The sequence below is a fragment of the Larus michahellis genome, chromosome 11 (genome assembly GCF_964199755.1).
Source record: "Larus michahellis chromosome 11, bLarMic1.1, whole genome shotgun sequence".
NCBI lineage: Eukaryota > Metazoa > Chordata > Aves > Charadriiformes > Laridae > Larus > Larus michahellis.
In genome coordinates, this window is record NC_133906.1 from 12,919,524 (window position 1) to 12,945,764 (window position 26,241).

Here is a 26,241-nt window from a genome sequence, read left to right on the forward strand (position 1 = left end):
AAGCTTCTTTCACTTTTCAGTATTAGTCACTGACAAAGGGTAGGAAATTTGAGCAAAGAGAGCCTGTGCTGAGAGGTGAAGGGCTCGTGTCCCGCGTACCACCAGTGGGAACAGGCTTCGGTATAAAACTCACAAACTGGGGCTAGTGACTAACCTGGAGACAAATCCCTACCCTGCAGCACCACAATCGTTCCAACATCACACTCTTACTAATTATTCCCATCTGATTGTATCTTCAGAACCAAAATATCTTTACTAGAAAGTTTCAGAAGTGATATGAATGGAAAAAATGTATATTAACCTAGTACAAAATTTGCAGACCTTGAGCTTAGTTTTCTAAATTCATACTGGAGATGGTCAAATACCCTGAACAAAACCAGATTGTAGTTGTGTTAGCGGAAGCTACTGGTGCTTCATTTCTGCAGAATCACCATCAGTGTGCACTAGCAACCCAGAAAGCCAACCACATCCTGGGCTGCAGCAGGAGAAGCGTGGCCAGCAGGCCGAGGAAGGTGATTCCCCCCCTCTATTCCACTCTCGTGAGACCCCACCTCAAATACTGCATCCAATTCTGGAGCCCCTACTACAAAAAAGATATGGACATGCTGGAACGTGTCCAGAGAAGGGCCACAAGGATGATCAGAGGGCTGGAGCACCTCTCCTATGCAGACAGACTGAGAGAACTGGGGTTGTTCAGTCTGGAGGAAAGAAGGCTCCGAGGAGACCTTATAGTGGCCTACCAGTATCTTAAGGGGGCCTACAAGAGAGCTGGTGAGGGACTTTTTAGGATGTCAGGTAATGGTAGGACTAGAGGGAATGGATTAAAACTACAGATGGGTCGATTCAGACTGGACGTTAGGAAGAAGTTCTTCACCATGAGGGTGGTGAGACACTGGAACAGGTTGCCCAGAGAGGTGGTGGAAGCCCCATCCCTGGAAGTTTTTAAGGCCAGGCTGGATGGGGCTCTGAGCAACCTGATCCAGTGGGAGGTGTCCCTGCCCATGGCAGGGTGGTTGGAACTAGATTATCTTTAAGGTCCCTTCCCACCCTAACGATTCTATGATTCTATGATTTGGAGGCTTAAAACAATGCCTTTACACCCTATTATTGAAAAATTGTGAGATTCATCTGTAAGTAATCCAGAAGCACAAATTTTATAAGAGCACAACAGAAATTGCAATTATTATTTTGAAATTTTCCTGCAAAGCTAAAATTTCTCCCCCAGAACACTTACACTAAGCTCAATTGTTAACTCAATATTTAAGATAATTTATCAACGAACAAGTTAATTCTTCCTGGTGAAATATTTCACCGAATATACACTACGTGTTGCAGAGGCAACAGTTTTACAGAGACGGCTGAGAGGCCTGCGATGTTGAAGGATGTGCTAGCTAGAAGACAGAGCCCAGGAAACAAGGCCAAGCCGCCCTGCTTCTCGATTCATGTCTCCAACACCACATGGACCAAAGTATGGGCAGAAGAAGGAATGCAGACCACCGTACCCACCCCATTCCCCCCTCAAACTTCATCTCTGTCATTACTACATATAACTACCTACGTTGGAGGGTAATAAAAACATAAGCTGTGGATTTTCATAACCAAAAATCCTCCAATAGCCACCATCTGTAGCCTGAAATACTTCTACAGCCACCATTCATGGCCTGGTGCCATCTTCTGCTTGTGCACAAATAAACCACAACCAATCCAATCCATCAGTTTTCCAACCTGATCCTAAATAAATTGCACACAGGAGCATGCAAAGAGCAAACAGGGATGTGGGCTGGTTGGGATGAAACTGGATTGCGGGAAAAGAAAAGGGAAAGGAAGCAGCTGGGGTTTGGAAGGGGAACTAAGAAAAGATGATATTGAGTAATTTTATGTTGATTTCCTCATTTCAGGGTTCACTCTGGCTGTCCGTGACGTCTATTAACCTCCACAATAAATTAACTGAGCTTTCATATGGCAATTGCATGTGTGCACACGTCCTTTATATGAACACACCACATTTCATATACAAAGCAGTGTTTTATTTAAAATTCAAAGTGGCCCAAGCTAAGCTGTATCCCTTGGAGGTTGCACAGCATTCAGCACAGTTCCCAAAATCTTCCAGGTTCCAACATCAGCATGAAATTCTGCCCAAATTGCTAAAAGCTAGAGGAAAGAATTGTCTCGTTTCTCAGAGGTGGGAGATTTATAGAACGCCTTAACCAACACCAGCAGCCCTCTTCTGCAGCCACAGACAGAGGGATCACCCTTTGAGAAGGAACCCGCCATTTCGATCACCTAGCCCACGCCCTGGCATGGAAGATTCCACCTTACACACCTTCTGCTAGTGCTGGGACCTGCCCTTCAACCCAGACTTTCCATTTAGACTAAAGCTACTGTCCAAATGGGCCAGTCCTGCCAGATTTCCTCGGTCTCCCTGGAGGAGCGCAGTGTTTGTAAAGCCCTGAGCAATAGGAGGAAATGCTGCAGTGTTATGCAATTTCCTTGTGATTCATATTCAGAAATCCTCAAAACAACCATGAACGAGTTTTTCAACTTTCAGCTCAGAAGATGCACGAGCCAAAAGAGTATAAATAGAAATCATTATATTCCCTCAGAATTGGTAGTCCAACTGGCTTGCCAGCCACCCAAGGACAGGCTGTGAAGACATGGGCAGGAGGAGCACAGACATTTTACACGGGTGTTTTGCAACTTTTTTTATAAAGGAAAAGGGAAAATGGGGTGAAAACAAGCATGATCCACTTGGAACAAGGCTTTTGTCTTAACCTCTTTCTCATTTGCACACCAATGATGCACCTGGTCCCCGCAGTCCAAATCCTAAAGTCCTTGTCCCCTTCAGCGCGCAACAGAAACTGAAACGCATCAAGATCAGTCCTGGAGAATTTGTTTCCAATCTACACAAGAAGTTGGAAGCCTGAGAAGCAGCAACCATTAAGGAAAAGGTTTATGAAAATTCTCCTGCAATGCCTGGACAAAAATCCCTTCAGGATGGTGTTGGACGGTGCTCTTAGGAAGAGGCCAGAGAAGGCTAACTTATTTAATTCACTTGTAGCTTTGGTAGCTCACAAAAACCCCCTCTGTGCTGTAAATGACGACAGGTAGGTTTTGCATGGAGATCTTGGGTAACTCAAAGGGCCTTCAAGAGAGCCGAGCTTCAGTGAATTATTGAGCACATTCCATTTAAAAGATAAAAAGACATTATTTTGTTTCTACTGTTTTTTACCGCCAAATCCTCCATTATTTCCACAGCAATTCAAGAGAAAAAGAAAGTGAAAAAGTAGTATTCTGAAGCATAATTTTAGCAGATATGGGTGGCCCATTTTCTCTGACTGTGAAGACTATAAGGAGTTACCTCCTCACTTCCTCAAGCCATTGCTGGATGCAAGCACTGTCAGGGATTTCTGAGAAGGGACAACCTGTGGATAACCCATTTCTTCTGGCCAGGCACGTTAGTGCTCACTTTTCTTTTCATGTGGCTGTTACTGCATTTCTACCTTTTTCACGTTTTTACCAACCCTGGCTTTCGTAAAGACGGGCAGCCTACAGCCCTCCCTGCCTCCCCTCACCCGGTCACCCAGCCCACGAGCACCTTTCCCTTGGGAGTGATGCCGGAGAAGCGGCTCCTCAGCTTTGCTTTCCCCTGCCACAGGAGGACAGACAGGAGAAGGCGATGCCCTGTAGACGGATGGCAGTTTGCCCAGAGGAGACCCAGAAGTTGCTCTGAAAAACTTACACTCCCCAGGCAAGCGTTTCCCTTGCCAGGAACACTTTACACACCGTTTTGCTGCTCTTGCTGTCACGTTGATGCTCCTGCCATGCCATTTCACTTGCCCTCATTAGGCAGGCAGGGACACTAGCAGGTACCAAAGCCACAAAACATGCCGAATGCCCCACATCCTCGTGCCTGCGTGTCCACGGAAGGTCATGGTGGCCCCGCTGAGCTCCGTGGGCAGCAGCACGACGCTGTGGTTTCACAGCTGGCTTTGGTTTATCTCACACCATCCTGCAGCCAAAGGGAACCGTCTTGCCCTCGTCACACTCACAGCCACACTCTGCCACCGCTGCTGGCAAAGACAGTGCTAGCACCTGCACAGCCGCGCAGGGAGCCTGGTCCAGCTGCAAATCAACCTAGCAAGCCAGATATCAGTATTATTGTTACTTGACAGTCTGCAGCCAGATCAGGTTCACAGCGCGGGCACACAAACATTCGGTCCAGCACCAGAGAAACAGAGACTGAACGGTTGAGGATGGAGAGGCGGTAGAGGCTTCCCTCTCCCCACAGCTGCCCAGATGTGCATGGAACGGTGTATGGAAGTTCACCCTGAGCCAGCTCCAGCCTCGGAGACACAGAGCACCTCTCCACCCTGCTGTCCTACCCAAAGCCTGCCTGCTGACGCCCAGAGCTGTACGTCATGAGGTGCCACACCACGACACCCCAGAAGGGCAGGGACTATTCACTTAGCAGTAGGTTCCCAGCATGCTCCTCAGCCCTGTCCCCGCAGAGAAACGTCTCCCGCAGTGTGCACAGGAATGTCCACAGCCTCTGAGCACCTGCGGGTCCCTTCACGAGGCGGGGTGGGCATGCCCAGGGAGGGGAGGACACCGTATACCCTGCTCCTGCACCAACAGGCAAGGGGGGAAAAGGAAGGAAGGAAGGAAAGAAGGAAGAAAGAGAAAAAGAAAAGAGCGAGATCGGCACAGATCCATCCCACACCAGGCAGGATCCTCTGCACCTGACGCCCGAGCAAGCTTGGCACACCGTTGCAGAGCTGCTATGTTGGGACATAGCCCAGGAGCAGGATGCCAGCAAAGCACAGAGGAGGAAGGCTCATGCACAAAAAAGCATATTTCCTTGTTAAAAGCAGGACACCTGGCAACCTTGATGAAATCAGCCCTTGTTTCTGGCTCTGCCTTATCAACCCTGTTCTATTTTTGTCCGAGAGCCAGGTTTTCATACTACAAGCAGGATTTTCAGAGCTAGGCTACACTGTGTTGTGGCTAGAAATAACCTTCCTTGCTCTCTGAGCCAGAACGATACAGATAGGAGCAAGATCTTTCCCAGCCCACATCCCTGCAAACCTCCCTGCAGGGGGAGGGGAGGAAAAAATATGCCTTGCTTCCCAAGTGAAAGACTTGGCAGGGCAGCAAAAACCCGCTGTGAAATGCTGGTTTATGTCATTCAAACGAGGGCTGTTCATTTGGAAGAGGGTGGCCCAGGGTCCCTGGCAGCTCCTTCCTTCCCTCCTTCCTTCCTTCCTTCCTTCCCTCCCAACCTACTGTTCAACACTGAACTAATGCATTGCAGTCAGAGCCACCCCCCACCTCCCTTCCCTCTTCCCCTCTCCCCCTCCTTCCTTCCAACATAAATTTCAGCTCAGAACTTACACTGATCCCTGAGCCTGATTCAAAGGAAAAAAAAATAAAAATAATAATAATAAAAAAAAAAACCCTCTATCAAAAGCAAAGCATCTGGGGGTTTGAATCCTCTACTCGGGTCTTGCTCTTCTGTCTCTCCAAGCTGAACTAAATGATGGTTCTAATTAAAAACAAGCCCACGTTTTATTACAAGTGCAGGCATTCCCAAGAGCCGCCGAAGCCGGCCGGGCTGCCCGCCAGCCATCTGGGCTGCTTAGCTCAGCGCACTTACATAACCCGCGTGGCCGTCACCTCAGGGAAAAATTACCTGGGTCAAACCAAGGAAAAAATTACCTGGGTCAAGCTATCAACCCACCATGTCTAAATGTTAAAAGGAAATCAAGCAGCAGACAGCTTGGGGGGAAAAAATAAGGGGGTAGGCAGAAGCGACAGGGAACAAAGCATGTTAGACATACAGCAGTCTCTAGAATAATGTAACTAAAGGTCAACTGGTTTAAAAAAATACATTTTTGGAATAACTAAAGCGCTTAAAGTTTCACAAAGCAGAATTTTTAAGCAAGTCCAGCAGAGAACATATGTTCAGACCACTCAAGTGACTGATTAAAAGTGAAAACTTCTGCTAGTTTAACAGCTTCCCATAAGTTTTCTAGGATGCTTGAGCAACAACTTGCACATCCTCCTCCACCAGCTATCTGTGCTGGAGTCCGGCCAGCTTCTCGCTCTCCCTCTCTCCCGCAAACACACACGCCCTTCCTCCTTTCAACGTCTACTGACGAACAAGGAGCCTGAACACATCAAAACCAACCTAATTTTAAATGACAGTGTCATCTATATTTTTAAAATAACTGTAACACAGGCATGCCTCGCGTTCCTCCTCTGTGAAGAGAGGTTTTACACTGCCCAGTTGCTCTGAACAATGGCTGGTGGTTTAATGCCAAGGCTGTAACATCTTTGAGGCGAGACCACTTTCAATCCCCAGTTTGCACAGCCGCTCATGGGGGACAGGCTGGGTCGGCCGTCAGGCAGGTGTGCCGGCAGCGCAGACCATCACGGGGACCCCCAGGCCCTGGGAAGGTCAGCAGAAAGGGGTGACCATGATCCCACCCTTGCCAGCCCTGCCCTCCGCACCCAGGAGACCTCTGCGAGCCCCGGGCAGCTGCAGAGGTGGTTTCTCGGAGCAGTCCTGGGGTGCAACACAGGGCTCGCAGTGCCCCTTTCCCTCCCTGGTACTGGGAGCCAGCCCCATGGAGACCTAAATGGTCTCAGTGCCCCTCTCCAAAACGGCAGCAGGACATCTACCCCTTTCCAGACATGACCTGAAATTCCACAATGCTAACAGCCTCCTGGGAAACTACTCACCCCCAGCATGTACCCGGCACTCATAAGGAGCATTTCTACCATGCGGCATCCAACAAACCCTGGTTGAGAGACAGCATGGGGCACGTCCATGCTGCTGCTGCCTGAGCCCCGTGCAGGAGCCGCCGTCCTCGGCAGCCTGCCCGCTCCTGCCAGAGCCCAGCCCGGCTCCCGGCTCCGCGCAGGCACCGCGCTGAGGGAGGTCTGCCAGGAACAGCAACCGAGGGTGGCACGGGAGAGAGACCAGAGGTACAGAAATAAGATGATTAAAATATTTGGTGTTTCAAAGGGCAGGCTTTCTTCTGATGCTGCAGCTAGGGGAAGGAAAAAGCCTAGGTCAGGGACTGTAGTGGGTCTGTAGCGGGACAGTAAATCACTACTTACAATGAAATGTAAGGATCAATAAAGGAAGGAATAAAGAAAGAGGTTACTTGTGCAACTATTTGTACAGTGAATAATTTACTTTACTTTTTAATTTAGAATAGAAAAAAGATACTCTAATAGTCTATTCAAATTGGCAGAGAAGTTTGTTCTACTAACATGGAGCTATTCCCTGAATTTCTACATGTTTCTTGAATTGCTTGCTCAAATAGCGCTAAGCAGAGGTGACACAGGAGCAGAGAGAAAAGGAAAGCCAACATACTCCCTTTGGTCTTTGTGCCTCCCCACAGAGACTGCTAGCACAGCTGGGCAGATGCAGCCGGAGGGCGGAGAGATGGGTTCGCACCAAAGCAGTGTAACGAAATCACTTGATGCAACCACTCTGCAACCTTTTCTTAAGCTGTTCCGCCTGTCAGGGCCCAGACCTACAGACAAGTTACCACATGTCGGCTGATCTATCCTGTTCGCACACACGCCGCGCTCGTCGCCAGCACGCTGCAATTTTCAAGTTTGATTAACCATCTATCCCCAGGGACTCTGCAAACTCAAACCGCCTTCACCACCACGCTCACCTCCTGGCCTGAACCAAAGTAAAAGAAAAACATGCTGTGCTGCAGCGGAGTCGGTGGGTATTACACACCAATGTGTGTTGTACGATGTCCTGTGGATCCGTAACTGGACCAATGCTCAAATCCCAGCCCTCACTCCTCTGCGCGTTTGCCTCTGTGGGTATCAGCAGCAAGATAATACAAGGAGAGACAGGCAGCTGCCAACGCTTCCCCAGCAGAACCAACATCTTCTCCCAAAGGGAGAGCGAAACCCAGCTTGTGACATGGCACCAACCATCCTAGTCTCCAAGTACAGCCCGACCTCCATAGCCAATTTGTGCAGCACAGACCACAATGAAGAGTGCCGTGGCAACACTGGCTACAGCAAAGAATGCATCAAAGAGATGACGAGGCATTCGTGCACAGGAGATGAAAACCAGAGACAGGAGCCACTCCTGGATGCCCCCAGCGATAGAGCCAGAAGAAAGAGAACAAGTCACAAACTTTCCGAAAGTGGGTGGGACAGCACTTTCAGGTGTGTAAAAGCAGTCCAGAGCGTTCTTTTCTCTTTCTAAGATGATCTAGAATGCTTCTCTCAGTACTATTCTCTTTGTGACCCAAACAGCTTCTTAAGCAAAGCACAAAAACCCGTCAGCCTGAAGCAGCAGCGATTCTGGCTGGGTGAGCTATCAACCACTGCACCAGCATTTGCTGGAACTAGGAATAAAAGCCTGAAGTCAAGGTTTTGGACCTCACTGGCTTAAGTGCTTTAGAAACAAAATAAAAGCTTATAAACTCAGCGTAAAGTTACTGCTATTATAGCCTTAAAATAGGTTACAAAACAGGAGAGGGAGAAGAAGGGAACAGCACTAAGTGATGTGATACAAAAACTAACATGGAACGCGACAAATTATCATGGAATCATAGAATGGTTAGAGTTGGAAGGGACCTTAAAAATCATCCAACCCCCTGCCATGGGCAGGGACATCTCCCACTGGCCCAGGTTATCATTCAGTCTGAAAGCTCAGGCTGATTCTCTGAAGACACTCTTCCACCACTGTGTCCCCAAAAAGGACAAAGAACTTTTTTGGCAAAAATCTTGAACTGTGGGACACAAAAGAGAGAAGCCGGGGCAGGTTTTGCTGCCAAGCCAGCAGTGCGGCTCGCCATCACTGCAGCCATGGGTGATGGACATACCTCCACTGAGAGAGAGGTGCCACCCTGGGAGGCAGTTCAGATGCTCCCAGGCGGTGCGAGAGCATGGGTGAGACTGCAGCTTCGGTTCAGGGAAAGTTCACTAGGTTGTCTGGGTCGGGGAGCAGATTAGAAGCGAAGAGAAAAAGCAAACAATAGAAACTTAGAGATTGAGAGGGGTCAGAGTGGGGAAAAAATGTTCTGTTCAGCAAAGACAGAGAGACAGAGAGATGGAGAAGCAGCAACTGGAATGAGTCAGGTCACAGAAAACAGAACAGAAAGAACGAATTCGCCATAAGCAAACAAACCCAGGCAAGATGAAGGCCATGAAAAAACTTCACGATAAAGCATACAAAAATAACCATCTTTCTCTGGAAAGCCCATGGAAACACATGTCTGTGGGATCGAGGGGGTAAAAAGATCAGCATGGAAAAGGCTGAGAGTAAATAAGATGGAGAGACAGACACACATCAAACCCCTGAGAGCACCAGAAGAGCAAACGTGATGATTGCTCTGACATCTCGCCCACAAGCTCCCCGTGCAAAGAGAAAACAGCCAAAGACCACCATCTGTAGTCAAAGATGTTCTGGGTGAAGATTCTTCTAATGTCTCTAATAATTCACTTCTAGAATCATAGAATGGTTTGGGTTGGAAGGGACCTTTAAAGGCCACCCAGTCCCACCTCCCACACTGGGCAGGGACACCTCCCACCACACCAGGTCGCTCCAAGCCCCGTCCAACCTGGCCTTGAACACCTCCAGGGATGGGGCAGCCACAGCTTCTCTGGGCAACCTGGGCCAGGGGCTCACCACCCTCACAGCAAACAATTTCCTCCTGAGATCTCAAGTAAATCTCCCCTCTTTCAGTGTCAAACTGTTCCCCCTCGTCCCATGGCTCCCCTCCCTGATCCAGAGTCCCTCCCCAGCTCTCCTGGAGCCCCTTGAGGGACTGGAAGGGGCTCCAAGGTCTCCCCGGAGCCTTCTCTTCTCCAGGCTGAACCCCCCCAACTCTCTCAGCCTGTCCTCACAGCAGAGGGGCTCCAGCCCTCCCAGCATCTCCGGGGCCTCCTCTGGCCCCGCTCCAACAGGTTCATGTCCTGTCCCAGTGACTACTGATTCACAGCCAGCGCCCTCAGGGAAAAGCACAGCTGGCATTATCAGTTGCTGTAGTGGTTGTTCCCGCATCCCGCCTGACACTGGCGCAGCAGCAGCTGCAAAAACTGCACCCTACGCTCAAATCTGATGGAGACAAGGACCAGCAAGAGGGGTTTTCAAGATCTGCTGGAAACACTTCGCTACAGAGGTAATGAGCGCAGTACCAAAACCAATATAGAAGAAAGTGACCTCCAAGGAGTTGGAGATGAAATGAATTAAAGTGATAAGGCAGATCTGTGGGTTCCAGCGAACCCCAACACGATACGAGAAGGTCGGGAAGGCGTGCGGTCAGTGCCCCACCACATCCCCCCGTGGCAGCGCGGGTATTGGGACTGAAGTCCTTCAAGTTAATTTATTTTTTGAATGAGCCAAAATGACAGGAATGCCGAGGTTGAAAGCACTGGATTGAGTTCAAAAGACATCATTTCCACTGGGAAATTAATCTCTCACCATTTTGTATAATTAGACAAGGAAAATGAAAAACAATTTCAGAAAGAATTCCCAGAAGCAATATCCGAGGAGGAGGCGGGAGGCGAGGGTGCTGCCTGTTGGACAGGAATGCAAGGCTGGGCTTTGTTGTTACGCTGGGGTTTGCTACAAAAACACAACACGACAATTCCAGAGCAGCAACGCCAGCCGAGCTCCAGCGCCGCCACGCAGCTGTCGGATGGGGAGCGCAGCCGAGGGGCCGGGACCAGCACCGCCGCCGCGGGAGCTCCAGAAGCACTGGTGGGCCTCATCCCACTGCCCTCAGCCATGGCACAGCATGGCCGGAGGTGCCAAAGGGCCACCGCACCTGGCACTGCATAGTCCATGGGGAGGAACCGCTGGAGAACCTTGAGTGGGGAGCGCCATGGGGAAGGCTCCTGCCCTGCAGTCGCCAGGCCAGCGGTGGGGTGGAGAGCTGCTGACCAGCAGCCATGCTGCCAGCTGCTGGCTATTTCACTTCTGTTCCTCGCACCAAACCAAGTCAGCCACCACCACGGGCCGGCTCTGAGGAGGGCACAGGCCCCACCACAGCAGGGCACCATGGCCCCTGCCGCAGGGACCCCGGGAAGGGCCGCAGGGCACCCCAGGCCCAAACCCAAGTGATATAAGATGGTGGCAGTGGTCCCCATGGAAACACCCAGCCTCAGACCTGGAGGTGATGGAGGGACAGGGAGGGGGGAAGGACCCCCATGGCTGGGGAGGGACAGAGGGAAAAGCCGAGAGACCCTTTAAGTTTTGAAGGTACTGCGCTCACCTCCCTGCAGTTAACGTGATTAAACACTGCCTGCCCCCAAGGTTATCAGTTGCTCGTTTTGGGGCAGCAGGAGAAGGAAGACAGAGAAACAGGGGAAGGAAGCGGCTCTAAATTTTGGGCTGTGCCGGGTTTTGGGGACAAAACTGGGAAGCGAGAGCTTTCCCCAGGCCGTGCAGCACAAAGAGCCCCGGAGCAGGGCAACAGGCAGGGGCAGCCCGGTTGCGGGGGCACAGGGCTCCCCCAGCCCCGGCCGGGCCAGGGCAGCCCCCGACACCCCACAGAGCCCCCAGGGACGTGGGGGGCTGCCCTGGTCCCCGCTGGCACACAAGTGCAATGAGCGGGCTGGTCTCAGCTTGCCATCTAGTGGAGACCCGGCCATACGGCCTCCCCCCACGCCGCCCTGCTCCATTTTGTGCTGCCCGCAAGCCCACGGCGCTGGGGGACGACCTCCGCTCCCAGCCCAGTGCAGAGGCAGCACCGACCACCCAAGACACAACTCCAGCCTGTCAATTGGCACCGGGGTGGCCACCACAGCCCCAGTGAAGGTCAGGGTGGCCCACACCGCCACAGAGCCGAGGAGGAGTTAGGCTCTGCTGAGCTGAGTCATGGCTGGAAGCCTGGAGGCGGCTGCAGAAAGGGAATCGAGTCCTTCACGCCCACCATGATACGTCTGATCACCCGGAGCTCCTGCTGGCTGCAAGCAAGAACCCTCAGCACCCTGCAAAACCAGGCAGCATCACAACCCCTGCCGCCGAGGAAAGGCTCTGGGTGCCTGTGCAGGTTCATAGGCACTTAGACATACTGACCTCACCTGGTGCTTACTTTCATTAGGCTGATAAACAACAGACCTGCCGTAAACTCTAAGCCATCTCCGATAGCTACAGGTATGAGCCAGGCCTTGACTGAAGGCTAAGAAAGAGTTTGGTTGGGGCTCAGACAGAGGAAAATAAATTACAGACAAGACAGATAAAGCGTGCTGCTGAAGTGGCAGCCAGGAGTGGGCACAAGGTGCTCCTTGCCCAAGCAAAGGAGTGGCACATCTAGGCAGAAGAATGCTTTCAGCAAAGGGCTGCTGGTGCCTGCAGACCTTCGGCACCTAGGGAAGGTCTGAGAGAGTTTAAGTGTCTTCATAATATCTCAAAAATGTGGATCTTGCCCTCTGGGCTTCCATTAATTCAGCTGTAACCACTTCTGAACGTCGCAAGTTCCCAGCACTGACAAACAGCATCGCATTTCCAGCCAGGCCCAGCCCCTGGTTGGGAACATGAACACGGCATCTCAGTGCCTGGCACAAAACCCAGGCACCGCAGCTGCCACCCGACTGTCCCCCACGGCCCTCAGCTCCACACAGCTTGGTGGCCATGCAGCCCAGCATCCCCACACAGAGGGGCAGACATGACTAGACCTCAGGGCCAGGGGGGAAAACCCTGGGAAGGTTTCTAGACAGCAGAGCGGTCAAGTCCTGGAATCGTCTTCCAGAATGGGAGCAGAAACCTTATTTGCTTTCCAGAGGATGGAGCTTAATCACCCAAAGACTAAAAGTCACACGAGTGCCAAGAAGAACAAGGCCCTTCCAGTACAACAGGTCCAACCCCTGGGAGGTGCCAGGACAAAACCCACCAGCTTCTGCGGTGCTGCCTTTCCATTCAGTGCCTAGCCTTCAGCCTCCCAAAGCATGCAAGGGACTTTGTTCTTCCTTTTGTGAGCTTGCAGGTTATGTTAAAGAACTGAAGAGAGGGTAAGGGGAGCAGAAGGAAAGGAGAAAGTACTGCTGATGTGTCCCCATTTCAGAGTCCTCCTTCCCTCCCCTGCAAGGGCATGGGACCAACTGCTTGTCCCCAGTCCGTAGTGCACTAACAAAACCAACTCCAGTATCAAATGCTGGCTATATTTTTTATAGACTTGTATTGCTTTGAAGAACAAAAAAGAAAAACAAAACAAATCGAGCAAAGGGCAGCGCGATGCAAGTGCCAGAACAGCACTGCTCAGATCCCATCCATGTCTTATTTCCTCTGACAGGATCACAGGCTGTTGCATTTGCCATTTAACACTAACTTCTCCATCACCACTCAAGATTACGGACAGCGGATTTATACAGCTCAACAGGGATATGATCTAACATGTTTCATATCCTAAACCCTCTACCTACCCTTACATTGCGAGGCTCATTTTCCTGGAGAAAGGTTTTCTTGTCCCAAACGCTTCCAACCCAGTACACCACCAGTCTGCCCTCACTGATGTGAGAATGATTTCTAAGATTACCAACCTGCTCGGAAGGTAATAGCAGGAACCGCTGACACTGACATCTCTCTCTTGGCTGGCACGCTCACTGCAGACTTGGCAAGCAAAGCCACAACCTTACTGAAATGCTTATCTTGTTCAGTTCTTTGCCACAAAGCAAACAGCCTAATTTGCGCCTCTCTTAATCCTGCAGCCTGCCACAGCTGCTGCTGTGAGCCAACACAGCTTTTACTCTTCACTCAGGCTCCAACGAAGTTTCAGAATCACTCTGGCCTCCACCATACACACTTGCAAACTGCATCACCAGACGAGAAAAACCATAGGAAAATTATCCTGAGTATCTTAAGAAAAATGAATGCAACCGCCCTTGTTGCTAACTGTTACGGAGTTAGCATTTTCTTCCATTTCCAGCCTCTGTAACATAAAAGAAAACCCAAAGTCAACGCAGGGTTTTTAGTCAAATTAGTAACAAGTGGTAAGAGTTAACAGACTGATGATAGCTATCTGGAGACTGCTTTGACTGTAAGATGTATAATAAATCTTTTCAAGTTGTGACAAATGTCTTGGCTAATGTAGCCTACATTCTATGTTTAGATCTTACTAAAATGTAATACAATATTTGGTTTTAGTTTTTTTAACTATAATTAAGAAACGAACTCCAGTCCACTTTAATCTCTCCACAGCCTGAATTTGCACATGGAATCACCGTCCCCACCATGCCAATCTTTCCCACACTTGATATTCAAATCGAAGGAAAACCAGACATTCTTTCCAGTAGGGTTTTTTTGGTTACAGAAATATAGTCAAAGCATAGAATGGACATTTCTAGGAGTCCAAAGGTTAAATCCTTGTCTCTTGCTCAAGGAAATCTCTGTGGAGCAGGTAACATCCCACACCCTGGTGTTGCAAGATGAAAACCCAAACAGAACAGATCAACAACTCCACTTTTGACGGATCAAGGAGGATAACTGAGGACAAGGAGCTACCTTGTCTGTCAACACACACCATCTTCGGCGGTAAACTGCCTCTTGGATCCATTTCCCTACAGGCTTCATTCCCATGGCTCCCACACCACACCTGGAAGGCCAGGTTCAAACGCCATTAGCATTTAAGTGCCACGAGGTATTGCATTAATGCGCAGCAGCAATCCTTGATGTGCTGGATGAGCAAGCTACTGATGGGCATGATAGGGAAGAATAGAAACACGCAGGCGGCAGCATGAAGACCTGTGTGTTTTTGAAGGAGTTCACATAACCAGATTCTGAAACAGGATAATCCAGGCAGTCCTGCGTTTGTTACTTCATAGCACCTTTCGCATAGCACAAACACGCAAAATCTCTGGCTGCACTTCTGCAACCCAATCCTAATTTGTTGTGCCAAAACCCAAAAACATCAGCAGGTCAAAATGCAAGTGGGTGACCATATTGATGCAGATCCCATTGCAAGTGACCTCGTTTCGCATCCTTGCAACAAGGGTTGTCAGTGGAGGTGAGGCAGTGGGAAGCAGGTGAGCGGCCTGAAGGACAAGGGGTGATTTGGACTAGGCGCAAGAATGCACATTTTGTTTCTGAAGAAATCGAAAATATTATCCTGCCTCCTGGTGCCAAAGTAGGGGTTAATTTTGGAGGGAACAAGAGAGCTTGCACACTGGAGCTGGAGAGGTTGGTACACCTTACACCCCAGTGTCCTCCCACTACAGCGGCCCCAGGGCAGGGCCATCCACGGCAAGAGCCCAGGCGGAGGAGCAGGCTGGCTCTCCCAGACAAGGGTCCCTTTTCAACACATGATAGAAAAAGGGAGCAGAGACTGTCCTGCGCACACAACACACATTCAGTCCCTTTTCGCCTCTGTGCCTGCACCTCCCACTATGCCCGTTCTTGGAAATGGTACATCTCAGGTGCAAGTGAGCATTTTTGTCCCAGAAGCACAATTTTGCTGCAGGGAAGAAAACAATGTGGCAGAGAGCTGTGATCACCATCAACGGTAGGTCCAAGCTATACAGCACCTTCTCTGTTAGGGAGCAGCATTTATTCAGCTCAGAGAAGGAAAAGCTTGGCGGGGACCTGACAGCATCTTTCCTGCGAGAAAGGCATCAGAAAGACAGATCCAGGCTCCTCACAGCTCTGCCTGGTGGGAGGACAAGGGACAATAGGTGTAAATTGAAACAGGAGAGGCTCAGACTGGGTATTAGGAGGACGGTGAAGCAGCAGAGCTGGAGCCCAGGGAGGCAGTCTCCTCCCTTGGATGCTCTCAGCACCCGACTGGGTAACACCCCGAGCAATCTGCTGGACTAGAAACCTCCCGAGGTTCCATCCCGCCTGAATTACTCAATGGATTCCAGGCTCAGACCTGGCTGTAATCCACAACAAAATCCTTTACCTGAAATAGAGAGCAGCACCCTTGCGCACACACAGCCTTCCCGACCTCCAGACGCTGCACGTTTCAAAAGCAAGTTGCTTGACTAAGCCCAGCGTGTGCTTTCCAGCATTCACTGAACAGCCCGCCTGTATCCACGTCTCACCTGGCTTTAACGAACATATTTACCATCAAACAAGGACCTTTCCGTGGATTTTGGGGGGGATCTGCTCAAATCGCTACCAGTCTGTGGCCGTGGGGCTGTGCTAGGATGGAACACCCTGCTCCCCGCATGGACTCTCCTCCGCCTGCCAGAGCCTGACTCAAGCCCAGAAGCACAGACTCCTACTCCAAAAATGTACGGGTTGTCCCGTAACAGCCCTGGCTGCTCTCGCTATCCGCAAAGTTTCTTTTCGTATCCTGCTACGCTTTTGGCCACGCTGAGGCACAGAGGCCCACAGTCTGGTCTCGCTCTGCGTACAAAGGCTGCTCGGCGGTGCTGTGTTTGCCGTTTGTTGCTGGGCGGCCGCCACGCCGAGACCGGGCAGCACTGCGCCGCTGACGCGCAGCACCCGCACCAGCGCTCCTCCGAGGGAACCCAGTCAGAACCAGCTGAAGCTCTTTGAACGTGGCATACGCGTTAAAAAATAAAAACCAGCAACTATGAGGTTTTCTCAAAACCTCCATAACGCCTTCGAGAGGTGAGGAAGCCTGTGTAGCTTTGGCACGGCAGGAGCAAACATGGCAGTGAAGAGGCTATCGCTGAGTACGGGGAACAGGGGCCACACTCCTCCGCTCACGCTAAATCTGCAGTTTTCTACAAGACCCAGAAACGGCTGCCAGATGAGTTGCAGGACTCAAACAGCCCTGGAAATCTACAGCGTATTTTCTTCCACTGCTCTTTTTGCCATGTTTTCCTTTCAGCACAGCACAGCAGCATGTTTGTGCTGGCCAAGCCTACCCTCCTCCTTTCCACCGCACCTTCAAGCAATCCAAGCACAGGAGATACAGTATTACCTCAAATATTTAACCAAGGGATTAAACTATTCTCTTGGCAGAAGACGCGAGCTGCCCCACGGATACAGCTCTTGCACCGGCTGGCAGGCGCTGCGTGACAGCCTGCTTCGCAGCAAACAATCTGCCCCAGGCTACAAAAAGCTCTCCACAATTTTCTCCAGTGCTTTTTTTGCTAATATTTTTTGCTAATATTTCTGCTCACCGGTTCCCGGCCGTCCATTGCCTCCATCCACAGCCTTCGGTCCTCTTCTGAAAGCGCCTGCATGGTGATAACGCCGGGCCTGCGGAGAAAAAGGGAACGCTGTAAATAAACTGCAGGATGGAAAACAAAGATGACAAAGATAAATTTCCCATGAGAGAGACAGAGGACATCCTTCTTCCTAGCCAAGCCCCAGCAGCATGGGGCTGAGCCCAGCCTGACCTCTCCAGGGACGTCCTTGCAGGACCTAACCAGGACCAGCAAATGAGCAGAGGAGATCTCCAACAATCAACACACATTTTCAGTGTTTTTAGTGTAAGACGGCTGGATGCCAAATTATTCCTCTGGCTTTCGGCCAAACAGCTCACCTGCACTTGGGCTAAGCACATCCCCACAGCAGCAGAAGAGGGCAAGGAAGGTAACTGAGCAAGCAGGAGATCCACGCACCCCAGCCCCCCACACCCTGCCACCGCCCCAAGCACCGGCTGGTGGGGGGAAACCTTCTGCTCTGTGAAGAATTCCATCCCCAACATGTTCATGCCAGGTGGCTGCACCACTTCCCTGACCACGTCCATACCCTGATGTTACATGCAGTAACGGCAGCCATGCGACCCTGCTCCGCGTGTGCCCCTGCCAGCAGCCTCGCGGGGGAAGCACTGCGAGGGGTCCCGGGGTGCTCCCTCCTGCACCAGCTGGTCCTGCCTGGCCCTGCCACCCCCCACCATTCCACAAACAACAGCCCCTGAGCTGTACTGTAAATCCAGCCCCCCAAAAATAACTCTGTCTTTGCTTATTTATTTTAATGAGAAGGGAAAAGAACAGGCCCAAGTGCCTGCAAACAAAGCACGGGCAGGCAGGGGACAGCACTGGTCCAGCCCTCGCCCTAGGGCCAATGCCACCTCCACCACTCCTCAGTGGACCCTGAGTCTACTCATGGACTGCCCTTTCCATAAAATGAGTTAAAACTTAATTACCTAGCTCTGATAAGCATGAGCACCAAGGTCATGATGGATTTAACATGGAGTATTTGCACAACCTCAGGTGTGGTTGTGTGTTTGCAAAAGAGAGGAACACGCCGCAGAGGGCGAAAGCCAACGCTGTGCTCCCACAGGGCACACCGCGGGCTGACGATTTACTGCATCTCGCCTGGCTGCAAGCTGTCAGGCTGTCCATCCTCGGCATCTCAGCTCATCTCACAGCCAGCGGATCCAGACACAAGAAGCCTAGCCAGCCCTACGCCTCACCAGCCTTCGGGTCCTGGTCTCCAGCCTCCAAGGCGGGGGTTGCATCCTGCCCTGCTCACGCTCCCAGCAAACCTCCTCGCAGGCAGAGCCCCCAGTCTCGGTGAGATGGCCAACATCTATTCTGTTTGTTTGGTCTAGCTGTTCTGCTTCCTCCCAGGCTATTTTCAGATGCATTAGTAGAGCATGGCAGCTATTTCTGCAGGAGGAGAGCGGGCAGAAGCCCTGGCAACGGGGGACACACAGGCATGGCCAGAGTGCTGCACGACTGTGTGCTCAGGGTGGTTATCAGCACCCTCTGCAGCAATGCTCGTGGAGTTTCATCCATCAACAGCAGACAACAGAGAACCTCTGACACTGCTCTTCCCCTCCATGGCGAAGCGCAGCGGCTCCAGAAGGGCAGCAGAGAGCCAGGATCACCGCTCGCGGGGCACGGGGCTGCCGTGGCACAAGGCAGGGAGGAAGCAATTCCTAGGGATTGCGTTCAGCAGAGCACGTAGGCTCTTTTTGGTACTAAATTCTCAAGAACTGATAAGGCCTGGGAAGAGGGGTAATTTCTAACTTGCACTTCCCAACAGTGATTCAGCAGGAGAACGTGAGCTGTAACAACACTCTGCAGAAGTCTTTGGTCCTCGATAAGAGCTGATCCTCTGTTAGAAAAGAAAACATGAACAGGAGCTCCCATAGTGGTGGGTTTGGCCCATCTTCTGTCACTTCTGTTGTACATATGGGCAAGGAACAAAGGATTAACCCCTGTCCCTAACTCCATTCCCCAACCAACCAACCAACCCAACAGTTGGCTTTCGGCACACACATGGCAGCTTAGCACTGTTTCACCAGCAGAAACCGTGCATTCAGGCTTGCAACAAGCCCAGGTCCAAGTAAACCAGACATAATATGTTTGATCTCTGCTAATCCCATTGGTGAGTCAGTCAATACTCACCAGCTTAGTGGTTTGGAAATTTACTCATTTCGAAGGGAAGAGGAAACCACTTAACCATCACCCCATTTGAGAAAGAAAATGTTCAACATCCAACGCCAAATATTTTCAAATCACTGAACAAAGCTCCTTGTTGTGCAGAGACAAAGCAATTCAAGAGTCATCCCTGGTGCCTGAGGAGCTGGCAGTGGCGCTGGCAATGAGCTGGAAGCAAACCCATCCCAGCGGCAGGAGAAGGCTCTTCCTTGGGTGACCACAGGTCTCAGCTGCACCCCTTTCAGCCTGGGCTTAAGTCTGAGTTTAGAGCAAGCTGCTGCTGAGGGCACAGCTATCCCAGGCAGAAAACCCTGGAAGGGCTCTAGCTCAACTAGGGAGGCACGGGAAAAAGAAATATTGGGATTCCTGTCTCTTTAGCCAAGACATTAAAACAAAGACATTTAAATTGTTCATTTGCGTTAAACTTGACACTGGACTCCCAGCGAGGCGCCGCAGTCTTCGGGAGACAATATTGGTATCTGGCGTGCCAGGTTCCCTCACGCACAGGGCAAAAAGGTGATAACGTGAAAATGTTTGTTCTGCCTTTGAGCAGATAACAACTCTTCGGGCTTCACTTCAAAGTCAAACTTATTTAACAGCATGAGGGGAGGGGCTGAGAAACTGAATTAAAAGCCTATTTACATTGCAAATAGCTCTGCATTTTCTCCCACGGCGTTCATTTGCCAAGGCATCCATTGCACCACTTTCCTGAGCAGAACCGTCTTCCTGGTTGTGATGTGCTTAAAATGCACCCCATACATTACACCTCATTCATTATTTATTTGGACGATACCCACAGGGTACCACGTGCTTAATAGTCAGGTAGGATGTCTGGCACTGAAACAGCATCCTACTAATACTATCAACACACCGCTGTGTTGGACTCGCTGTCTGCAGCCAGCCTCATTGACATGGGGTTTCCTTGAAGATCAACCGTTTCCAGAAGTGTGCTCATTAGATTAGGGATATCTCAATTATTCAGTGGAGAGCCTGAGAGAGGGAAGGCCCTTCCCTGACTTCCTTTCCCAAAAGATAAACAAAACGTCCCTATCTTTGCTCCCTCAGCTAGCATACAAATGATCCTGAATACTGGAGTGTAGCTGGGTTGTGCTGCTGGGCAGCTCCTGTCCCCTCCCAAAGCCTGCTGTGACACGGACACACACCGGAGAAGCCTCCTTTACCCTGGTGGCTCTGCCCAGCTGAGCCAGCCCCAAGACCATGGCATGGGGACAGCAGCATGGGGACCCTCCTGGATCTGACCTCTAAATACACAAATGCGAACCGTTGTGGCAAACAAGAAAAAGGACCCGCTGCTTCATTAGTAGGGGCTGCAACATCCCTCTCAACCTCCAGGCACCAAAACCCTTTGCCTTCTTCTGGGATGCAAGGGGAGGAAAGGGACATTTTGTGACCAGCAGGAATCCATTTCTGAACTGAGTGCATGCGGACGCGTGAGACCAGGGTAGAACACGGTAAACACTTTGCAAGAAAGTATATTTTCAATATGCTACAATCTAAAAAACTAAAGAGATATTTCCATATGAGACCACACAGGAAATTTGAATTTTCTCAATATCTCAGCTTTTGTGAAAAACAACCTGGTTTTTAGGAGCTATGACTAAGCAAGCAAAGAAAATGAGAAAGTCCAATAGCTTTTCCTTCTTCCAGAAAAACAAACAAATAATGAAAGCAATAGAAACAGATAAGAACTTTCAACTCCTGTAGCAGCTTATCATACCGAGACGATCTAAACTGCTGAATGAAAAAACATAAGAGCGGATTAATAACAGGGTCTCGAGGGCTGAGCGGAGTTGAGCGCAGGGAGAAGTTTGTCGTCCCAGTCTGAGCAGGGCAGTGTCACCGCACGCTGCTGGCACCCCAGACAGGACCCACAGCCATAGGGCGCTGGTCCAGGCACCAGCAGACAGACGTGGCCCCAAAAAAAAGATAAGAGAAGATGTAAATAAGGGGGAGACTTTGTTCCCGAACTCAGAAAGTCTCACGTGTCCATGTAAAGCTTAAAGCACTCTTAGTACAACCGCCACCAGCACGTTCTGCAGGGCATGGGCTGGTGTGGGTCTCCGTGGCCACTGAGGGGGGAACGAGCTTTATCTGCTGCTCGTTGCCAGCCCGCCTGTGAAAACCCCATAATTGCTTTGTTTAAAAGGTCATTGGAAAGGCGACACCAGGAGAGGAACAAGTACAAGTTGTATTGCACGTGCTGTGCAAAGAGCACGGGCGAGAGCGCTGGGAAACACCAGCAGAGGTGGGGTGGCCACCGGCGCGCAGCACTGGGAAGCGGGAAGCGTGCCCCACCATGGGCAAGGTGACACTCACAAAGAAATACACAGGTCTGTAAAGCGCGTACCCAGGGCAACGCCAACCACCCGCCGACTGAATGCCATCTGGTCGGGGAAATGCCGGGGCAGGCGCCTCGCGGCTCACCCACCCCGCTGCCAACCATTGCGCAGCCCGACCCAGCGCCACGCCAGCCACCTCGGGGCACGCGGGCAGCAGCCCAGGGCAATGGCGTTACGTGCCGAGTTCACTGCCTTCATGAACAACTAAGAGACCAAAACCCCCAAATTTTGAATACCTCCTGTTCCCATAAAAGCCAATTGGTATGAGAAGCACTTCGCTTCTGGCCCAGAGCAATGACCTACATTATCCTGAATTACACAGCCTTTGTCACCAGCCAGATGAGATACTCCTCCTCCTAAGGCTCATTTTGTAAGACACAGGCTGTCATCCCCCTTTACCTTGTTTACAAAACTGATTTAATGCACAGAGACTCCAAATAAGTTTAGTTTAAAAAAAAAGAGCAGTGACAGTAAAACACACTATCCATCACACTGGCAATGTATTTCAGCCAGACACTTGAACACCATTCTGGGGCTAAGTTTGCTGTAACAAAGCAATAAAATACTCCCAACTTCCCAGAGAGAAAATCAGAACTATTTGCAAATGCAGTGTTTGAGATTTCTTAGACCTCTCGCGAACACCTGTACCACAGCTTCTCAGTCAGCATTAAGAACTTCGGCATCTCCTTATCAGACAATAGGAAAAGGAAGAAATGTAACGACAGATCAGGCTCAAGATTTTCAGCTCAGTAGTGCTGAATCATCTTTAAAGGAGAAAAAAACATTACTTTTTTCCCCCCTAGCAAGCAGCAGCTTCTCCGGGTGTTATTTAAAAATCTCCACGCCTGCACCCCATGTCGCGTGTGTACCAGTTTCCCAAAATGCAACGCTGACAACGAGCCCGTTTCTGTGCTGATGAACATAAGCGGGGAAGAGCCAGCCGAGGCTGCCACCTCTAGGCTGTACGGCAATGCGGGAGCTCGAGCGTGGTCCTCTCGCTCCTGTGTCCCTGTCACCCCCAAACCCCGGGGTTCTACCGCATCCTACAGCACCCGGCAAGCTGCTATGGACAGAGCTTGAAGAGCTACGCGAATTTTATGGTGATAGGAGATAAAAATACTTGAATAGAAAATGAAATTCCCTCATACGTACTTATATGCGTGTGGCTGTTAGCACAGGATTTGACACATGAGCAAATCATAATTACTAGAGGTTTTATACCACCAGCTCCAGCAGGAGACAGAGGGATAGCCCTGTCCCCGAGCCCCACCGGCGCTGCTTCATCCTCCTACCCCAGTTAAGTAACATGGACACAACTTGTCAGGCCATAATAAACCAAACTGGTAAATAAGCCAGTCTGTGCACAGAAAACTTAACAAATTACTGAATACGCTTCAGGAGAGCCTGGGAAGGAAGTAGATCTCACGCTATCCCCATGGCACCAAGGCACGCAGGTAACTCAAAAAGGCATGAGCACGGGCTACCTGTCCCGGCCGCAGAGCCCACGTGGGACATTGGCTTGCAGATGCCTTTGCAAGGTTATTTAAGTGTAATCTGCTGCAGCAATAAGGGATGTTTTGGACCCAAATGGTGGGTGGCAGCAACGCATCACCTGTCCAGCACTGCTGGACATACCAGTGGCCTTGGCACATTGCACAGTCACAGGTTTCAACCCAGAGCCTGTGGATCCTTCGAGCGTGACGCTGCTCCGGAGGGGCCCGCAGCAGAGAGCCCAGAACAGCCGACCGAACACCACGGGATGTGTCTCTGGAGAGATACAGAGGTGATGGACCAGGCTGGGCAGGGCTTGGAGCAACCTGGTCTGGTGGGAGGCGTCCCTGCCCAGGGCAGGGGGTGGCACTGGATGAGCTTTAACAACCTAAACTTTCCAGCCCCAACCATTCTGTGATTCTATGATTCTGTGCACAAACTGCCATCTGCCGCCACCCCCAGCAGTGCAGCAATGCCCCTTGCCGAGGAAGCAAACAGGTAGCCCAGCATATTCTCTCCCCACACATACTTTTTTAAGGGACAATCCAATTTAATTGTAGGAAGCGAGCGATATGTACGGAAAAATCTTCCCACTCTCTTAATCCACCTGTATCCAAGCTCACCTTTTGAAAGGCAGTTTCAACCTTCAGCAGAAGCACACTCCAGTGCCATTATCACCCTTACCTCTGAACACCACAAATGCACGTGGTTTTCTCAGTGTCACCGTGTCCTGGGCTGGCTTAATGACTGGTGCCTGTATGCACCTATCAGTTACAAGATACTTGACTCTTGCTGGACGTTGCTTACAAGTCTAACTTTCATTTAGAAGTTGCATACGGAAAAGAAAGGGGAAAATTACTGTAAGTCAAAACACAGTACATATGTGAGACAGAGAAGCATCTTGGGGATGTTTGCCTTAATCATATCCAGACTTCCTGCATGGGAAGAAGACATCAAGTTTCTAACTTCTCTATTAGTAGAAACAATAAAAACAAACACAAAACAAAAAGAAAAAAAAAAAACGAAAAAAAAAAAAACAGTGCAAGGCAAAAAGCCTACTACACAAGTCGGCCTTCTCCGTTCTGCGAAAAGAGACACAGGCACCGCTCCAGCTAGCCTTTGGTCAAAGATATCCTATCATTTGTGGTCAGCGGACTTGGGTGGAGAGTATGGGCTGAAGTTTTTGCCTGTGCTCGGGTCCTTACGCCAGAGCTGCTCTCTTCCAGCACGAAACGGAAAGCGATGCCTCCGAAAGCATTATCTTCCCATTCCCCCAGCCTGGCTGACCCCCCGAGCAGCGGCACGGTTCTCCCTCCCGATGGTGCCCAGATGAGCCCCAGCACCTCCGGCTGCGACTGGGCACCTCTGCACAACATCACCAGATCACCTGCGTTCCCAGGGCCACACGGCGAAGCCGGGCCAGGCTCCGGCAGGACAGCTGCAGGGTGGCACCCACGTGCTGTCAATCCCCGATAATCCCGGGCTGGCAAGGAAACCATTCCTCGATACACACCGCTTTGTAGAACAGGCCAAATCAGGGGTGCCGGGAAAGGTGAAGGTGATCTCCAGCAAACACTGGCCATTGACAGTGTCACCCAAAGCCCTGATGGTGCCCATATCTCCCGACACTCAGCACGACCAACCCAGGGAGGGGGAGACAGGCTGGGCACAGCACACTCTCTTTGGGCCATGCAAAACCTGTTGCCTCCTCTTCCTCTTAGCTTAACTATTTTGGAAATAACCATTATTTTAGACAACTAATGACAAATCCTGATACCAAAAATATGCAGAGTTGCCTGTATATTGGGGTGAGAACCAGCCTTTTATTTCATGTTTTCTGCTCTCACTGTCTTCTCAGGCAGAGGCAAACTCTTGCAGCAGGAACGCGTACAAGAAATGAGCAATTTCTCGGGTTTCCCCGCCTTTGCCGCTCCCCTGCCATTATTTACATTTAGCAGGCATATTTCTGGAGTAGCTCTTGATCCCATGCCTAGCAGGCTCCAAACATCAAGGGAAGGTTCAGCTGCCTCTGAACACGCTGCAGAAGAAAACTATTGTGGTGGCTGGCTTCTCCTCCTCCCAGTTTTATTTTGATTTTCACATTTTAAAAAAAAATACATCCTCGGGGCATAGGAAAAAAAAAAAATCCCCATGTCAGCAGAAACACTGCAGCTTTCTGGAGGAAAGCGCAGCTAGAGAGAGCGGGCTGCAGCCCCGGGGTTATCTTATCCCTCAGCCAAGGCAGGCAGAGCTCCATCACCCCAACCCCTGCCAGCCTGGGGCTGGCAGCAAAATGCTGCGGAAGCTCAGGCTGGGCAGGGAGAGGTACCGTGGGCTATTCCAGCGTTATTCAACACCGCGGGTTTTCATGAACTCGGGTTTTCCGAGACCTCCTGGGCATTCCCACAGTGGCCAGCACAGGGGAGGACAGCTGGAACATGAACAGGCACACAACTAGGAGGGCACAGACATGCAGTGACTTTGGAGAGAGCTTTTGTAAACCATGTAAACTTCCTGCAGCGAGGAAGATATGAGGCAGTGACTAATCCCGCTTGGAACAGCAACCCCAGCCTGGTTTTCCTGTTTATATATGTAAGCCATGCGTGATGCTAATTAGATATGATAACAGGCTTTCATTCCTAGGCGCTATAGATTGAATCCACACATACATCTGGTTCAGCTGCTACGTGATAAATGACATCAGAAAGCATTTTACTCCTTCAGGAAAAAGCAATGAATGAGAAGTGCCCCGAGGTGCAAGCCGGACTGCCATTACCGCCCATCCATAGCGGACCAGCAACAGCCACTCTCCAGCACAAAAGCTGAAGTTATTCCAACACATACCCAATGCTGGAAAGAGCCATCATATCCCTGCCAAAACACCCACAGAGCATCTTTTCCATACTTGTGACCATTTACCTTACGTGGCCAGGGACTGCAGAAGTGCTAAAACACCATTAAAGTCGCAGAGACTTGAGTAAACTCGGCACCTTGTAAACCAAAGCACTAACTCAATATACTGAGAGCACTTGGCTAGAAGCACCAGGGAGAACGCGTTTCCATGGACTAATGCTTTCCATTCATGGAGGGTATGACTAAAGGA

The 26,241-nt window shown here is 50.6% G+C and overlaps 1 protein-coding gene across 5 annotated transcripts in view; it reads right to left on the reverse strand.

Moving 5' to 3' along the window:
• The window catches only part of ARHGAP26 (Rho GTPase activating protein 26), a 149,217-nt gene that overhangs the window by 90,069 nt on the left and 32,907 nt on the right, over window positions 1-26,241 (reverse strand). For all 5 annotated transcript variants that reach the window (XR_012589553.1, XR_012589554.1, XM_074604573.1 and 2 more), the window contains exon 11: window positions 17,074-17,152. Coding sequence is in view for 3 of the 5 variants with exons in the window: in XM_074604573.1 (XP_074460674.1) it covers window positions 17,074-17,152 (79 nt within the window). In the remaining 2 variants the exon portion in view is untranslated. The remainder of the gene's footprint in view (window positions 1-17,073; window positions 17,153-26,241) is intronic.